Source organism: Panthera uncia (genome assembly GCF_023721935.1).
Source record: "Panthera uncia isolate 11264 chromosome C1 unlocalized genomic scaffold, Puncia_PCG_1.0 HiC_scaffold_4, whole genome shotgun sequence".
Taxonomy (NCBI): domain Eukaryota; kingdom Metazoa; phylum Chordata; class Mammalia; order Carnivora; family Felidae; genus Panthera; species Panthera uncia.
The window spans coordinates 26,924,500-26,939,482 of NW_026057585.1; the positions used below are offsets into that span (position 1 = coordinate 26,924,500).

At 35.6% G+C, this 14,983-nt stretch overlaps 1 protein-coding gene across 7 annotated transcripts in view; it reads right to left on the reverse strand.

Annotated features, from left to right (window-relative positions):
* CCDC18 (coiled-coil domain containing 18) overlaps positions 1–14,983 on the reverse strand; it is a 119,303-nt gene that overhangs the window by 2,977 nt on the left and 101,343 nt on the right. For all 7 annotated transcript variants that reach the window (XM_049618425.1, XM_049618427.1, XM_049618430.1 and 4 more), the window contains one exon: positions 6,639–7,106. In XM_049618425.1, the coding sequence (XP_049474382.1) occupies positions 6,639–7,106 (468 nt within the window). The remainder of the gene's footprint in view (positions 1–6,638; positions 7,107–14,983) is intronic.

The window sequence follows — 14,983 nt, forward strand, 5'->3', positions numbered from 1 at the left end:
TCTTAAAAAAGGAAGCAGTGTTTCCCACTAGGGAACATTATGAAAACTCATGACAGTTCTTTTTGGTTGTCACTATGATGGGAAGAAAGGGACATCGTCTTGCTGGCATGTAATAAGGACAAAAGATGCCAGATATACTTACTTGCAGGGCCATTTCAACCAACAAAACCATCTGCCTGGTAATCCTGCTAGACTTCCCTAGTCCATTTATATTTTCCCATTCTCCAAGATAACTATTTCATATACCTTTCCTGTTCTTAAACCTCCAATACCTTACCCTGCCATAACTCATAACCTCACTAAGAAAACCTTCACTAAGAAAATACAGGCAATCAATCAATAAAGAAATTGCTCCCTTCTCACCAAATCTTTCCATGTGTTTCTGTACGCATATATTTTGCTTTCTTTCCCACTACAGTGGATGAACTCTTATCCAAGGCCAATTCTTCTCTGCTGGAGTCTATCTCCTTCAGCCTACCTTAAGAATTTTACTCCTTCCACTCTGTGTCTTGAATTATCAGCTTCCCTGTCTACCAGATCATTCCCACCAGTCAAATGCTGTTTATCTCATATTCTAAAAGCAAACAAAACAAAAAACTCTTTCTTGACTATTTCCCTCATTTCTTTACATCAAAAGAGTTGCCTGTTTTTGGTGTTTGCATTTCTTCTCCTATTCTCCGCTGATCACACTCTAATCAGGCTTTATCCCCACTATTACCATGAAGCTGTTCTCATAAATGTCATCAACAGCCTGCATTTTACCAAATATATCAACTATTATTCCTCACTTTATTTAGCAATGTTTGATATCAGTCTCTTTTCTGAAACATGTGATGTTATGTTTTCCTTATTTTTTCTCCTGTCTCACTGTTAAAATCTCAGCTTTATTGGATACTCAACTTCTTGAATGCTAAAAGTAACTTAGCTTTACTAAATTAGGCTTAATTTCGGGGCTTCTTTTTTCTACTCCCACTCATTCCCTTGACTTAACAAGCATTATGGCTTTAACAACCATCTACATGCTGAGCTAAAAATTTAACTTTAGTCTCATTAGCCCAATCATTCATTTGTCACCTTCAGTTCGACATCTAATAGAAACCTCAAATTTAATATATCTAAAGTCAAACTTTTGATCTAAGAGGTTTCCAAATCTGCTCATCAACTAGTATTCGCCAACTCAGTGAAAGCTCACTTACTCTGGCCAAAATCTTTGCAGTCTTCTGGACTCTTATTTCACTCAAAACCTACATTAAATCCTGTTGGCTCTACCTTCAGAATATATCCAGATATGGAACCATTCGCAACACTTCCACATCTGTCCTCCTGCCTACCCCAAATTGTCTCTTGCCTGGATTATTACAAGATCCACCTATACAAGATCCACCTACAGATACAAGACTATCCGCCTAGATAGTCTCTGCTCTTGTTCCTTTATCATCCATTCTTCATAAAACAGCCAGAGTGACCCTTTAAAAACATAAATCAAATAACTGCCATTTCCCTATGCAGAACCCTCCAATGGTTTCCCATCACACTTCAAATAAAATCCAAAGTTCTTGCAGGAGCTACAAGACTATTAGAGCACCCTCACCCCCCACCTTACAACCCAACCCCTAACTAACATCATCTATCTCCTACTACTTTCCCTTTTGTTTACACCAAACCAGCAATATCCCTCCTAGCTGGTTTTTGTACATGCCAGACACGCTACCACCTCAGGACTTTAGTACCTGCTGTTCCCTTTCCTCCACTGCCCTTCCTCCAGATATTGGGATTTCTTACTTCCTACTTATTATAGGACTCTGATTAAATGTCACTTTAAAAAAAAAAAAGCTTATTTATTTTGAGAGAGCGAGTGAGCACACAAGCGGGGAAGGGACAGAGGAGAGGGAGAGAATCCCAGGTAGGCTCCATGCCATCAACACAGAAGCCGTAGTGGGGCTCAAATTCACGAACTGTGAGATCATGACCTGAGCCGAAATTAAGAGGTGGATGCTTAATCAACTGAGCCACCCAGGCGCCCCCAAATGTCACCTTCTTGAGAGGCCTTCCCTGACCACCTTATCTAAAACAGTACTCCCATCACATTGTATGCTCTTATTTCCACCTAGCATTAGAGCATGTATCTATTTACTTGTTTACTGAAAGTTTCCCCACAAAAATTAAACTCTGTTTGGACAGGGTCTTGGCCAGTTTTGCTTATTTCTATAATTCCAGTGCCTGGTATATAATAGATGCTCAATAAATAATCAAATGGCTGAATAAAGGATATAAAGTAAACACAAATGTAGTTTTAAAAGGCTAGACGAAAACTAATTTCATCAGGCATTATACACAATTGCCTTGTTTACTATACCATCTGACTTGCTATATACTTGAGGTTTCATGTGAAAATTTTATTTTACCAATAAGAATATTATTTATATCGCTTTCTGCTTATAAGTAGTAAATTAAGCTCCTTTCAAAGTAGAGAAATGAAAAGAAGCTCTAATAGTTTTTGTCTTAGATCCATTCTAAAAATGCTTAAAAAAATTTTTAGGCCACCAATTCTATTTTGAAAGTGAAGCCAATGGGCATTTGAAAAAAGCTGGATTTCTCTGGAAGAGATTCTTTATTTCTATATGCAAGTTATAGATCAAATGCTTATAAAAATTTTGAGTGTCTGCAGGGTCTGTGTAGTAGGGATATAATTACCTATTCAGTATGATATACACAGAATAATGGAAGTAGATAAATTATGTAAATGAGATACTCTGCCACTGTGGAAGTCTATGACTAAAACAAAGGTCCCCTTAATAATTTTTACTAGAATGTTTCCAGAAGTCTAGAAACACAACTAATTTTGGAACTCCAAAAACATTTTCTAGTATTGCTGACCCTTGAATAACATGGGCTGACCTTTGAATAACACAGGTTTGAAATGCATAGGTCCACTTATATGGCTAATTTTTTTCAATAAATATATTGAAAAAATTTTTGGAGACATGCAACAATTTGAAAAAAACTTATGGAAGAGCCTCACAGCCTAGAAATATCAAAAAATTAAGAGAAAGGTATGTCATAAATGCATAAAACATATGAAGACACTAGTCTATTTTTCATTTACTACCATAACATACACACAAATCTATTATAAAAAGTTAAGGTTTATCAAAACGTATGCACACACAGATTGTATATGGTGCCATCTGCCGTTGAAATGTAAACAAATGTAAAGATGTGGTATTAAATAACTGTATAAAATTAAATGTAGTACTGTAATAATTTCGTAGCCACCACCTGTGGCTATTGTGGTGAGTTCAAGTGTTGTATTGCTTAAAACACTGTGTGACGTTTATCATCTCCATGTGAGCAGTTCATCTCTCCACTAAATTGTGTATCATAATAAAAAAGTGACCTCTTGCAGTTCTCACATATTTTTCATGGTGTTTAGTGCAATACCATACACTTTGAATAACATCACGGAACCCATATGAGGTGCAGCTAGTGATGTTGGAAAAGCTCCCAAGAAGCAGAGAAAAGTCATGACATTACAAGATAAAATTGAACTGCTTGGTATGCACTGGAGACTGAAGTCTGCAGCTGTGGCTGCCTGCCATTTCAAGATAAATGAATCCAGTGTAAGGACCATTGTGAAAAAAGAAAAGGAAATTTGTGAAACCATAGCTGCAGTTACGCTAGCAGGTATGAAAACCTTGTACTTTTTATCTTGTGTTTTTGAAAATGCAACTTTTATTTGAGTGTAAGATTGCTCTAAGAAAGACATGCCTATAGACTCTACTATGATTTGAGAAAAAGCAAAGTCATTATATGACAACATAGGACAAAGGAAAGATAAGGATCTAAAGCTGGAGAATTTAATGTCAGCAAAGGATGGTTTGTTAATTTTAGAAATAGGTTTTGCTGAAAAAATGTTGAGGTACAGCCACAGCAATTTCTTACTTGACACATCTCCAAAGGCAAGAGAATTAAAAGCAAAAATGAACTATTGAAACCTCACCAAGATAAAAAGCATCTGCGCTGCAAAGGAAACAATCAACAAAACTAAAAGGCAACCGATGGAATGGGAAAAGATATTTGCAAATGACGTATCGGATAAAGGCCTAGTATCCAAAACCTATAAAGAACTCACCAAACTCCACACCCAAAAAAAACCCAAATAATCCAGTGAAGAAATGGGCAGAAGACACGAATAGACACTTTTCTAAAGAAGACATCTAGATGGCCCAAAGACGCATGAAAAGATGCTCAATGTCACTCCTCATCAGGGAAATACAAATCAAAACCACACTGAGATACCACCTCATGCTGGTCAGAGTGGCTAAAATGAACAACTCAGGAGACTATAGATGCTGGAGAGGATGTGGAGAAAAGGGAACCCTCTTGCACTGTTGGTGGGAATGCCAACTGGTGCAGCAGCTCTGGAAAACTGTGGAGGTTCCCCCAAAAATTAAAAATAGAACTACCCTATGACCCAGTAATAGGACTGCTAGGAATTTGCCCAAAGGATACAGGAGTGCTGATGCATAGGGGCACTTGTACCCCAATCTTTATAGCAGTGCTTTCAACAATAGCCAAATTATGGAAAGAGCCCAAATGTCCATCAACTGACGAATGGATAAAGAAGATGTGTTTTATATATACAATGGACTACTGCTTGGAAATGAGAAAGAACGAAATCTGGCCATTTGCAGCAATGTGGATGGAACTGGAGGGTATTATGCTAAGTGAAATAAGTCAGGCAGAGAAAGATACCATATGTTTTCACTCATATGTGGATCTTGGGAAACAACAGAAGACCATGGCAGAGGGGAAGGGGGGGAAGAAAAAGTTACAGAAAGGGAGGGAGGCAGGCAAACCATAAGAGATTCTTGGATACTGAGAACAAACTGAGGGTTGATGGGGGGTTGGGGGAGAGGGGAAAGTGGGTGATGGGCATTGAGGAGGGCACTTGTTGGGATGAGCACTGGGTGTTGTATGGAAACCAACTTGACAAATTATATTAAAAAATGTTTTTAAATTTGCAATTCAAGAAAATCCTAATTTAAACTCTATGGTAAACCTGTAACATCAACTATTAAAGAGTACATTGTTTAAAAAAAAAAATGTTGAGCTAACAGAGAAGCAGCTTCTGCTGACCAAGAAACAGCAGACAGTTCCCAGACACCATTACGAAAATCACTGAGGAGAAAGGGTATCTGCCTGAATGGGTTTTTAATACAGACAAAAATGCCTCCAAAGACATTTAGTTTTATGACCTAGACCTTCTAGGGTATGGACACTGAAATTGAAGCAAATGGTTGAAGAACAATTGGTATTGTCTAAAATATTTTGAAAGAAATGCAAAAGCAAAAAAAAAAAAAAAAATCACCCAGAAATGCTGATGTATTTTCATGAAGTTACACGAAATGTGCCTGCCTCTCCTGCCTCCCCTTCCACCTCCTCCACCCCTCTGCCTCTGCCATCCTTCAGACAGCAATAATAATAATGGCTGCATAGTTAATAAATCGAACTGTTGTGTATGTGTATTTTCATGTTAAATAATAATGTATGACAAGAACTGTGAGAGATGTTTCTGTGTCATCATCACCATCATCTAAGTACTGACCATGTAGAACATCATGTGCAAGATGTATATGGAAGTAGGCAAACTATCCCTACATAGGTATAAGGTAAGTAGTATTTAATATAAACTTAATAATGTGTTAGTTTTCTGTTTTATAACTTTGCTTTCAAATAACATTCCCATAGGGTGTGTCCCTCTCTCTAGTAAATGAAGAAGGTGCAGAGCAGCCCATCATCACAGGTAAGTAGTTTTTAAAAAAAATAGAACACTGTTTCCAACAGTATATAATGAATATGGCTAGAATGAAATTTTATAATGATTCATTAGTGTGGAGGCTAGGCTACCATAAAGCATTCATATTGCTTCTGCTTCCTTATCAATGTATGAATTAACCTATAAATAAAGATGAATTTTTTTCATATTATCTTTTCATTTTTTATATTTAGTGTTAGTTATACATATATAACACCAACAGTGTTTTGTATAAGACAATATTGATGTGGGTACTGACAGATAATTCATCTTGTAAAACATGATATAACTTACATTATCAGTAAATACAATACAGTACTATAAATGTATTTTCCCTTATGATTTTCTTAACATTTTCTCTAGCTTTATTGTATACATATAACATACAAAATATGTGTTAAACTGTTTAGGTTATGAGTAAGGCTTCCAGTAAACCAGCTATTACCAGTTAAGTTTGGGGGGAGTCAAAAGTTATATATGAATTTTTAGCTGCACTGGGGTGTCAGTGCCCCTAACCCCTGCACTGTTCAAGGGTCAAGTTTATTCTAGAGTTCAAAATACTTTCCTAATATGAAATAGACTTAGTACTTTAATGAAATATAAAGATTATATTTAATCATATGTATAGGCTATTTTAATCAAAATTAATTTTCAATGCTAAATTTTCAACCCTACTTACAATGGAATTTTTTGAACTTTCAGTATTTACGTATCACTTAATGGCATGCTTCATTTAAATACATGGATTTTTTTTTACAAACAATAAAATGATATTCATTGGAGACAAATTATTATAACTTCTAATGAAAGACATACATACCTGAGGTATACCAGCACCTGTTTGCATAGAAGACTTTTTTAATAGTCTCACTTCTTTGTTTATATATCTTAGCATTCCACTAAGAGTACTGAAGTCATTACTTTCAGAACTATCATCTTCTATGTCATATGTGAGAGGTTTAAATGAGTCTGGCTGGGTATAAGTCAGATCCTTCTGGCTTTCTTCTAATGTTGACGACTGTTCTAATTGCATTTTTTTTAAGTCTTGTAGTAATTCTTCAGAAAGATCTTCATTACTACCAGTTTTGACACTAAGGTCACTGGCACTAATTGAGCGACGTAGTTTTCTACACTTGAAAAAAGCTGCATGAGAATGTTTAGCAAATTTTGGATCTTGAATGGCAGGCATAATTTCTGTTGCAGATGTAAGCAGGGCTGGTAGAAACTTGATGTCTTCTGCCCTTTCACGTCCAGAAATTTTGGCTTGTAATCTGGTTAATTCTGATTCCTGTAGAAAAATACGTACACAGTAGGTGTTCAATACATTTTTGTTAAATGAATAAATTACTTAAATGATCTCTAAGAATCTATGATTTTTTAAGTCAACCTTCTGCCCAGAACACAAATTCCTTTCATAACAAACCATGAGAGTTTTCCAAACTCTGTTTAAACCCTTCATTTTGGGAAAATTACCTATGCTCACTTGAAATATGTTAAAACTACACTAAGAAACTCCATGAAAACTAGATTTTCCTTATACAAATGTTATAGTAACAGTATAGGGAACAGACACACAGTAACAGGGAAAATATAAAGGAAAAGGAATCCAATTGTATCACTAAAGAAAGCAGCAAACTGTGAGAAGAGAGGGACAGAAAAGAACTACAATAACAAAATGGTGCTAAGTACATACTTATCAATAATTACTTTGAATGTAAATGGAATAAATGCTCCAATCAAAAGCCAGAGTGAAGACTGACACAGAATGGATAAAAAAGCAAGACCTATCTGTATAAGCTGCCTAAAAGATACTCATTTCAGACCAAACAACACATAAAGGTTGAAAGTGAAGGGAGGGAAAAGCATTTATAATGCAAATGTAAATGAAAAGAAAGCCAGGGGAGCAATACTTCTATGGGATAAAACAGACTGTAAAACAATGACCATAACAAGAGACAAACAAAGGACACTACATAATCATAAAGGAAACAATCCAACAAGAAGATATAACAACTGTAAGTATTTATGTACCCAATGTGATAGCACCCAAATCCATAAAGTAGTTACTAACAAGCATAAAGGTAGTAACTGATAGTAATATAGTAATAGTAAAAGACTTAAATTTTTTTTTTAAATATTTTATTTATTTTTGAAAGAGAGAGAGAAACAGTGCGAGTGGGGGAGGGGGCGGGGAGAGAGGGAGACAGAATCCAAAGCAGGATTCAGGCTCTGAGCTGGCAGCACAGAGCCCAAAATGGGGCTCGAACCCACAAATGGTGAGATCATGACCTGAGCCGAAGTCAGACACTCAACCAACTGAGCCACCCAGGAACCCCAGTAGAGGACTTTAATACCCACTTACATCAATCGATAGATCATTCAAACAGAAAATCAACAAGGAAGCTAGTTTTGAATGATACAGTGGACCAGGTGGATCTAAGATATATTCAGAACATCCCATTCTAAAATAGGATACACAATTTTTTTTTAATTTTTTAATGTTTATTTATTTTTGAGAGAGAGAGACAGAGCATGAGTGGGGAGGGGCAGAGAGGAGACACAGAATCTAAAGCAGGCTCCAGGCTCTGAGCTGTCACTACAGAGCTTAATGTGGGGCTCGAACCCATGAACCATGAGATTATGACCTGAGCCGACATAGACACTTAACTGACTGAGCCACCCAGGTGCTCCAGGATGCATTCTTTTAGGTGCACAGGGAGCATTCTCCAGAATAGATCACATTAGGCCACAAAACAAGTCTCAAAAGATTGAAAATGACTGAAGTCATACCATGGATCTTTTCTGAACACAATGCTATGAAACTAGAAATCAAACCATAAGAAAATCTGGAAAGAACACAAATACATGGAGGTTAAATAACATGCTATTAAACAATGAATGGGGGAACCAAGAAATCCAGAAGAAATTCTAAAAAAATGGGGAAAAATGAAAACGAAAACACAGTGGTCCAAAATCTTTGGGATACAGCAAAAGCAGTTCTCAAAATGAAGTTATAGCAATAAGGGCTTACCTCAAGAAGCAAGAAAAATCTCAAATAAACAATCTGCTTACATCTAAAGGAGCTAGAAAAAAAAAGAACAAAACCCAAAGCCAACAGAAGGAAGAAAATAATAAAGATTAAAACAGAAATAAATAGAAACAAAAAAAATTGGAAGTGATCAATGAAACAGGAGCTGGTTCTTTGAAAAGATCAACAAAATTGATAAACCTTTCAACAGACCAATAAAAAAAAAAATTGAGAGGGAGAGAGAGGATTCAAATAAACAACATCAGAAATGAAAGAGAAGAAAGAACAGCTGACACCATAGAAATACAAAGGATTATAAGAGAATATTATGAAAAATCATATGCCAACAAACTGGACAACCTAGAAGAAATGGAGAACTTCCTAGAAACACATAACCTCCCAAAACTCAATCTATAAGAAATAGAAAATTTGAGCAGACTGATTACCAGTAATCCAATAACTCCAAAAGTCCAGGACAAGATGGCTTCACAGGTGAATTCCACCAAACATTTAAAGAAGAGTTAACACCTCTTCTTCTCAAACTATTCCAAAAAATACAAAAGGAAGGAAAACTTCCAAATTCATTCTATGAAGCCAGCACTACCCTGATACCAAAACCAGACAAAGACACTACAACAAAAGAGAAATATAGGTCCATATCAATGATGAACTTAAGATGCAAAAATCCTCAACAAAATATTAAATACAAACTGAATCTAACAATACATTAAAAAAAAGCATTCACCACGATAAAGTTGGATTTATTCCAGGGATGCAAGGGTGGTTTGTTATTCACAAATCAATGTGATACATATCAACTCTAGAAAGGATAAGAACCATATGATCATTTCAAGAGACAAGGAAAAAGCATTTGACAAAGTACAACATCCATTCATGACAGAAACTCTTAACAAAGTAGGTTTAGAGGGAACATAGCTCAACATAATAAGGGCGATACATCAAAAACTCAAAGCTAACATCATACTCCATGGTGAAAAACTGCCAACGTGTCCCCTAAGACCAGGAACAAGACAAGATGTCCACTCTCAACACCTTTATTCAACACAGTATTGGAAGTCATAGTCATAGTAATGAGATGAGGAATAAAAGTCATCCAAATTAGTAAGAAAGAAGTAACTTTAACTATTTGCACATAACAAGATACTATATATAGAAAACGTTAAAGACCATGAAAAACCTACTAAAATTGCTAAATGAATTCAGTAAGGTCCTAGAATACAAAAGTCAATATTCAGGAATCCACTGCATTGCTACACTACTAATAAAGTAGCAGAAAGAGAAATTAAGAGAACAGTTCCACTTAGAATTGTACGAAAAATAATGAAATGCCTAGGAATAAACTTATCCAAGGAGGTAAAAGACCTGGACTCTGAAAACTATAAATACTGATGAAAGAAAATGAAAATGACACAAAGAAATGGAAATATATTCCATACTCATGGATTAAAAGAATAACTATTGCTAAAATGTCCACACAATCCAAAGATATCTACAGATTTTATGCAATCCTATGAAAATATCAACAGCATTTTTCACTGAACTACAACAAATAATCCTAAAATTTGTATGGAATCAGTAAAGACCTTGAAGAGCCAAAGAAATATGGAAAAAGAACAATAAAACTGGAAGTCTCATAATCTCAGATTTCAAGACATACTACAAAGCTGTAGTATTCAAAACAAGTATGGTACTGGCGCACACACACACACACACACACACACACACACCAAACCCATAGATCAAGTGAACAGAACAGAGAGCCCAGAAATATATCCAAGGTGCCTGGGTAGCTCAGTTGGTTAAGTATCTGATTCTTGGTTTCAGCTCAGGTCATGATCTCGTGGTTCGTGGGCTTGAGCCCAGCTTCGGGCTCCACGCTGGGCATGGAGCCTGCTTTAGGGATTCTCACTCTCAATCTCTCTACTCCTCCCCTGCTCACACTGTCTCTGGAAGGAAGGAAAGCAGGAAGGCAGGCAGAAATATACCCACAATTATATGGTCAATTAATCTTCAGATGAAAGAGGCAAGAATATGCAATGGGAAAAAGACAGTCTCTTCAACACACAGTGCTGGGATAACTGGACAGCTACATGCAGAAGAATGAAATTGGACTACTTTATAATACCATACACAAATATAAACTTAAAATGGATTCAAGACCTAAATGTGAAACCATAAAAATTCTAGAGGAGAGCACAGGCAGTAATCTTATGACATCAGTTGTGGCACTATTTTTCTAGATATGTCTCCTGAGGCAAGGGAAACAAAAGCAAAAATAAACTATTGGAACCTCATCAAAATAATAAGCTTCTGCACAGTTAAGGAAACAATCAACAAAACTAAAGGGCAACCTATGAAATGGGAGAAGATACTTACAAATGATATATCTGACAAAGGGTTAGTATCCAAAATATATAAAGAACTTATACAACACCAAAAAAACAAATAATCCAATTTAAAAATGGGTGGAAGACATTAACAGACATTTCTCCAAAGAGGACATAGAGATGGCTAACAGACACACTGAAAGATGCTCAACATAAATAACCATCAGGGAAATGCAAATCAAAACCACAATGCAGTATCAGCTCACAATTATGAGAGTGGCTAAAATCAACAGCACAGTAAACAAGCGTTGGCAAGGATGTGGAGAAAAAGGAACCCTCTTGCATTGTTTTTAGGAATGCAAACCAGTGCAGCCACTGTGGAAACAATATGGAGGTTCCTCAAAAAGCCAAAAATAGAACTACACTATGATCCAGCAACTGCACTACTGGGTATTTATCCAAGAATACAAAAACATTAATTCAAAGGGATATATGAACCCCTCTGTTTATTGGAGCATTATTTAAAATAGCCAAAATAAGGAAGCAGCCCAAATGTCCATTGACAGATTAATGGATAAAGATGTGGTATATAGGGGCGCCTGGGTGGCGCAGTCGGCTAAGCGTCTGACTTCAGCCCCGTCACGATCTCGCGGTCTGTGAGTTCGAGCCCCGCGTCAGGCTCTGGGCTTATGGCTCGGAGCCTGGAGCCTGTTTCCGATTCTGTCTCCCTCTCTCTGCCCCTCCCCCGTTCATGCTCTGTCTCTCTCTGTCCCAAAAAAAAAAAAAAAAAAAAAAAAAAAAAAAAACGTTAAAAAAAAAAAAAAAAGATGTGGTATATATTTACAATGGAATACTATTCAGCCATAAATAAGAATGAGATCTTGCCATTTGCAGTTCCATAAATGGAGCTAAAGAGTATAATGCTAAGTGAAATAAGTCAGTTAGACAAAGATAAATACCATATGATTACACTCATGTGGAATTTAAGAAACAAATAAACAAGGGGTGCCTGGGTGGCTCAGTTAGTTAAGTGTCCGACTCTTGATTTTGACTCCGGTCATGATCTCATGCTTTGTAAGATCAAGTCCCCATCTGCTGACAGTGCAGAGCCTGCTTGGGATTCTCTCTCTCCCTCTCTCTTTGCACCCGCCCCCCACTCATGCATGTGCAAGCTCTTTCTCTCTCAAAATAAGTAAACGTTTTTTAAAAAAAGAAACTAACAAATAAAATGAGCGAAGGAAAAAAAACAGAAGAGACAGAGATAAACCCAGAAAGACTCTTAACTACAGAGAACAAACTGATGGTTACCAGAGGGGAGGTGGGTGGGTAGATAGGTAAAATAGGTGATGGTGATTAAATATGCTCATCACTTGTAATGAGCACAGGGTAATGAATGGAAGTGTTGAATCACTACATTGTATACCTGAAACTAATATGACACTGTATGTTAACTATACTGGAATTTAAAATAAAATTAAAAAAACATTAAAAATAAAAAATATAAAAATATATATATTCCATGTAAATGGATATCAAAATCCTAGAGTAGCTCTACTCACATCAGAAAAAACAATATTTAAGCCAAAACTGTAACAAGAGACAAAGAATGTCATTATGTAATGATAAAAGGGTCAATCTGAAAGAATATATTACATAAATATTTATGGTCCTAAAAAACATAGAAGCACCTAAATATATAAAGCTAATATTGACAGACCTGAAGGGAGAAAAAGACAGAAATATAATAATAGTAGAAGACTTAAATACCCCATTGTCATCAATGGATAGATAGATCAAGGCAGAAAAATCAATAAGGAAAAACGACTTGAACTACACATAACACCAAATGGACTTAACAGACATTTGTAGAACATTCCATACAAGGCCTATACACATTCTTCTCAAACATACAAGGAACATTCTCCAAGGGAGACCATGTGGTAGGCCACAATACAAGTCTTACAAGAAAATTGACAATTTACAATTATGTCAGGATTAAAAAAATATGCTACTGAATAGCCAAGAGGCCAGAAAAATTAGAAAAAATTATGTTGAGACAAATGAAAATGGAAATACAACATACCAAAAATTATGGGATACAAAATATGGTATCCCATATGGGATACAGAAAAAATATTTTTAAGAGGTAAGTTAATAGTAATAAACATCTACATTAGGAAACAAGATCTCAAATAACCTAACTTCACACTTTAAGGAACTAGAAAAATAACAAATTAAAGCCCAAAATTAAGAAAAGGGGAAATAACAAAGATCAGAGCAGAAATAGAAACTAAAAAGACAACAGAAAAGATCAATGAAACTGAAAAGAGAGGGCTTTTAAAGTGGTAAAAAATATATATACAAATCTTTAGCTAGATTTACCAAGAAAAAAAGGCCCAAATTAATAAAATTTGAAATGAAAGAGGAGACATTTCAACTGCTACCAGAGAAACACAAAGGATCATTAGAGACTGATACAAAGACTTATATACCAACAAACTGGACAACCTAGAAGAAACAAATTCTACCAAGACAATATGAAGAGAATATCTGAACAAACCAATTAATAGTAAGGAAATTGGATCAGTAATCAAAAACTTCCAAAGAAACAAAAGTCCAGGACCAGATGACTTCACTGGCGGATTCTATCAAACATTAAGGAAGAATTAATTCCAACCCTTCTTAAACTCTTCTAAAAAACAGAAGAGGGAACCCTTCCAAACTCATTTTATGAAGCCAGTGTTACCCTGATGGGAAGCCACAAGAAAAGTGGCCAGTATGCTTGATGAACATAGATACAAAATTCCTCAACAAAATAGCAGAAAAGCCAAATTCCACAATACATTATTAAAAGGATCATACACCATGATCACATGGGATTAATTCCATAGATGCAAGAATGGTTCACTATTTACAAAAAAAATAAAATATAAATCAGTGTGATACACCACATTAACAAAATGAAGGATAAAAATCTTTAAATCATCTCAGTAGATGCAGAGAAAGCATCTGACACAATTCAACATCCTGTAAGACCAGCAGCAAGAAAAGAATACCCACTCACCACTTTTATTCTACACAGTACTGGAAGTCCTACCCAGAGCAATTAGTCAAGAAAAAGACATAAAAGTACCCAAGTTGGAAAGAAGTAAAGCTGTCTATATTTGTAGATGACATGATAATATATACAGAAAACACTAAAAACTATCAAAAAATTGTTAGAATAAATGAATTCAGTGAAGTTGCAGGATACAAAATAAATATACTACCCAAAGCAATCTACAGATTCAATTCAATCCCCATTAAAATTCCATCAAAAAGGCATTATTCAAAGAAATATCAACAAACAATCCTAAAATCTGTATGAAACCGAAAAAGACCCCAAATATCTAAAGTAATCTTCAGAAAAAAGAAGGAAGCTGGAAGCATCACATTATCTCATTACAAACTACAGTAATAAAAACAATGTGGTACTGGTACAGAAATGGACACATAGATCAAGGAACAGACCAGATAGTCCAGGAATAAGTCCATGCATATATAGCAAATTAATTTGTGACAAAGAAGCCAAGAATATACAATGGGGAAAGGATAGTATCTGTATAAATGGTGCTGGGAAAACTGGACAGATAGAAAACGATGAAACTGTATCACTATCTTATACCATACACAAAAATCAACTCTACATGGATGAAAGACTTAAATTTATGATCTGAAACCATAAATCTTCCAGAAGAAAACAGAGGGCTAAGGCACCTGACATCAAGTTGGCAATAAATTTTTGGATAT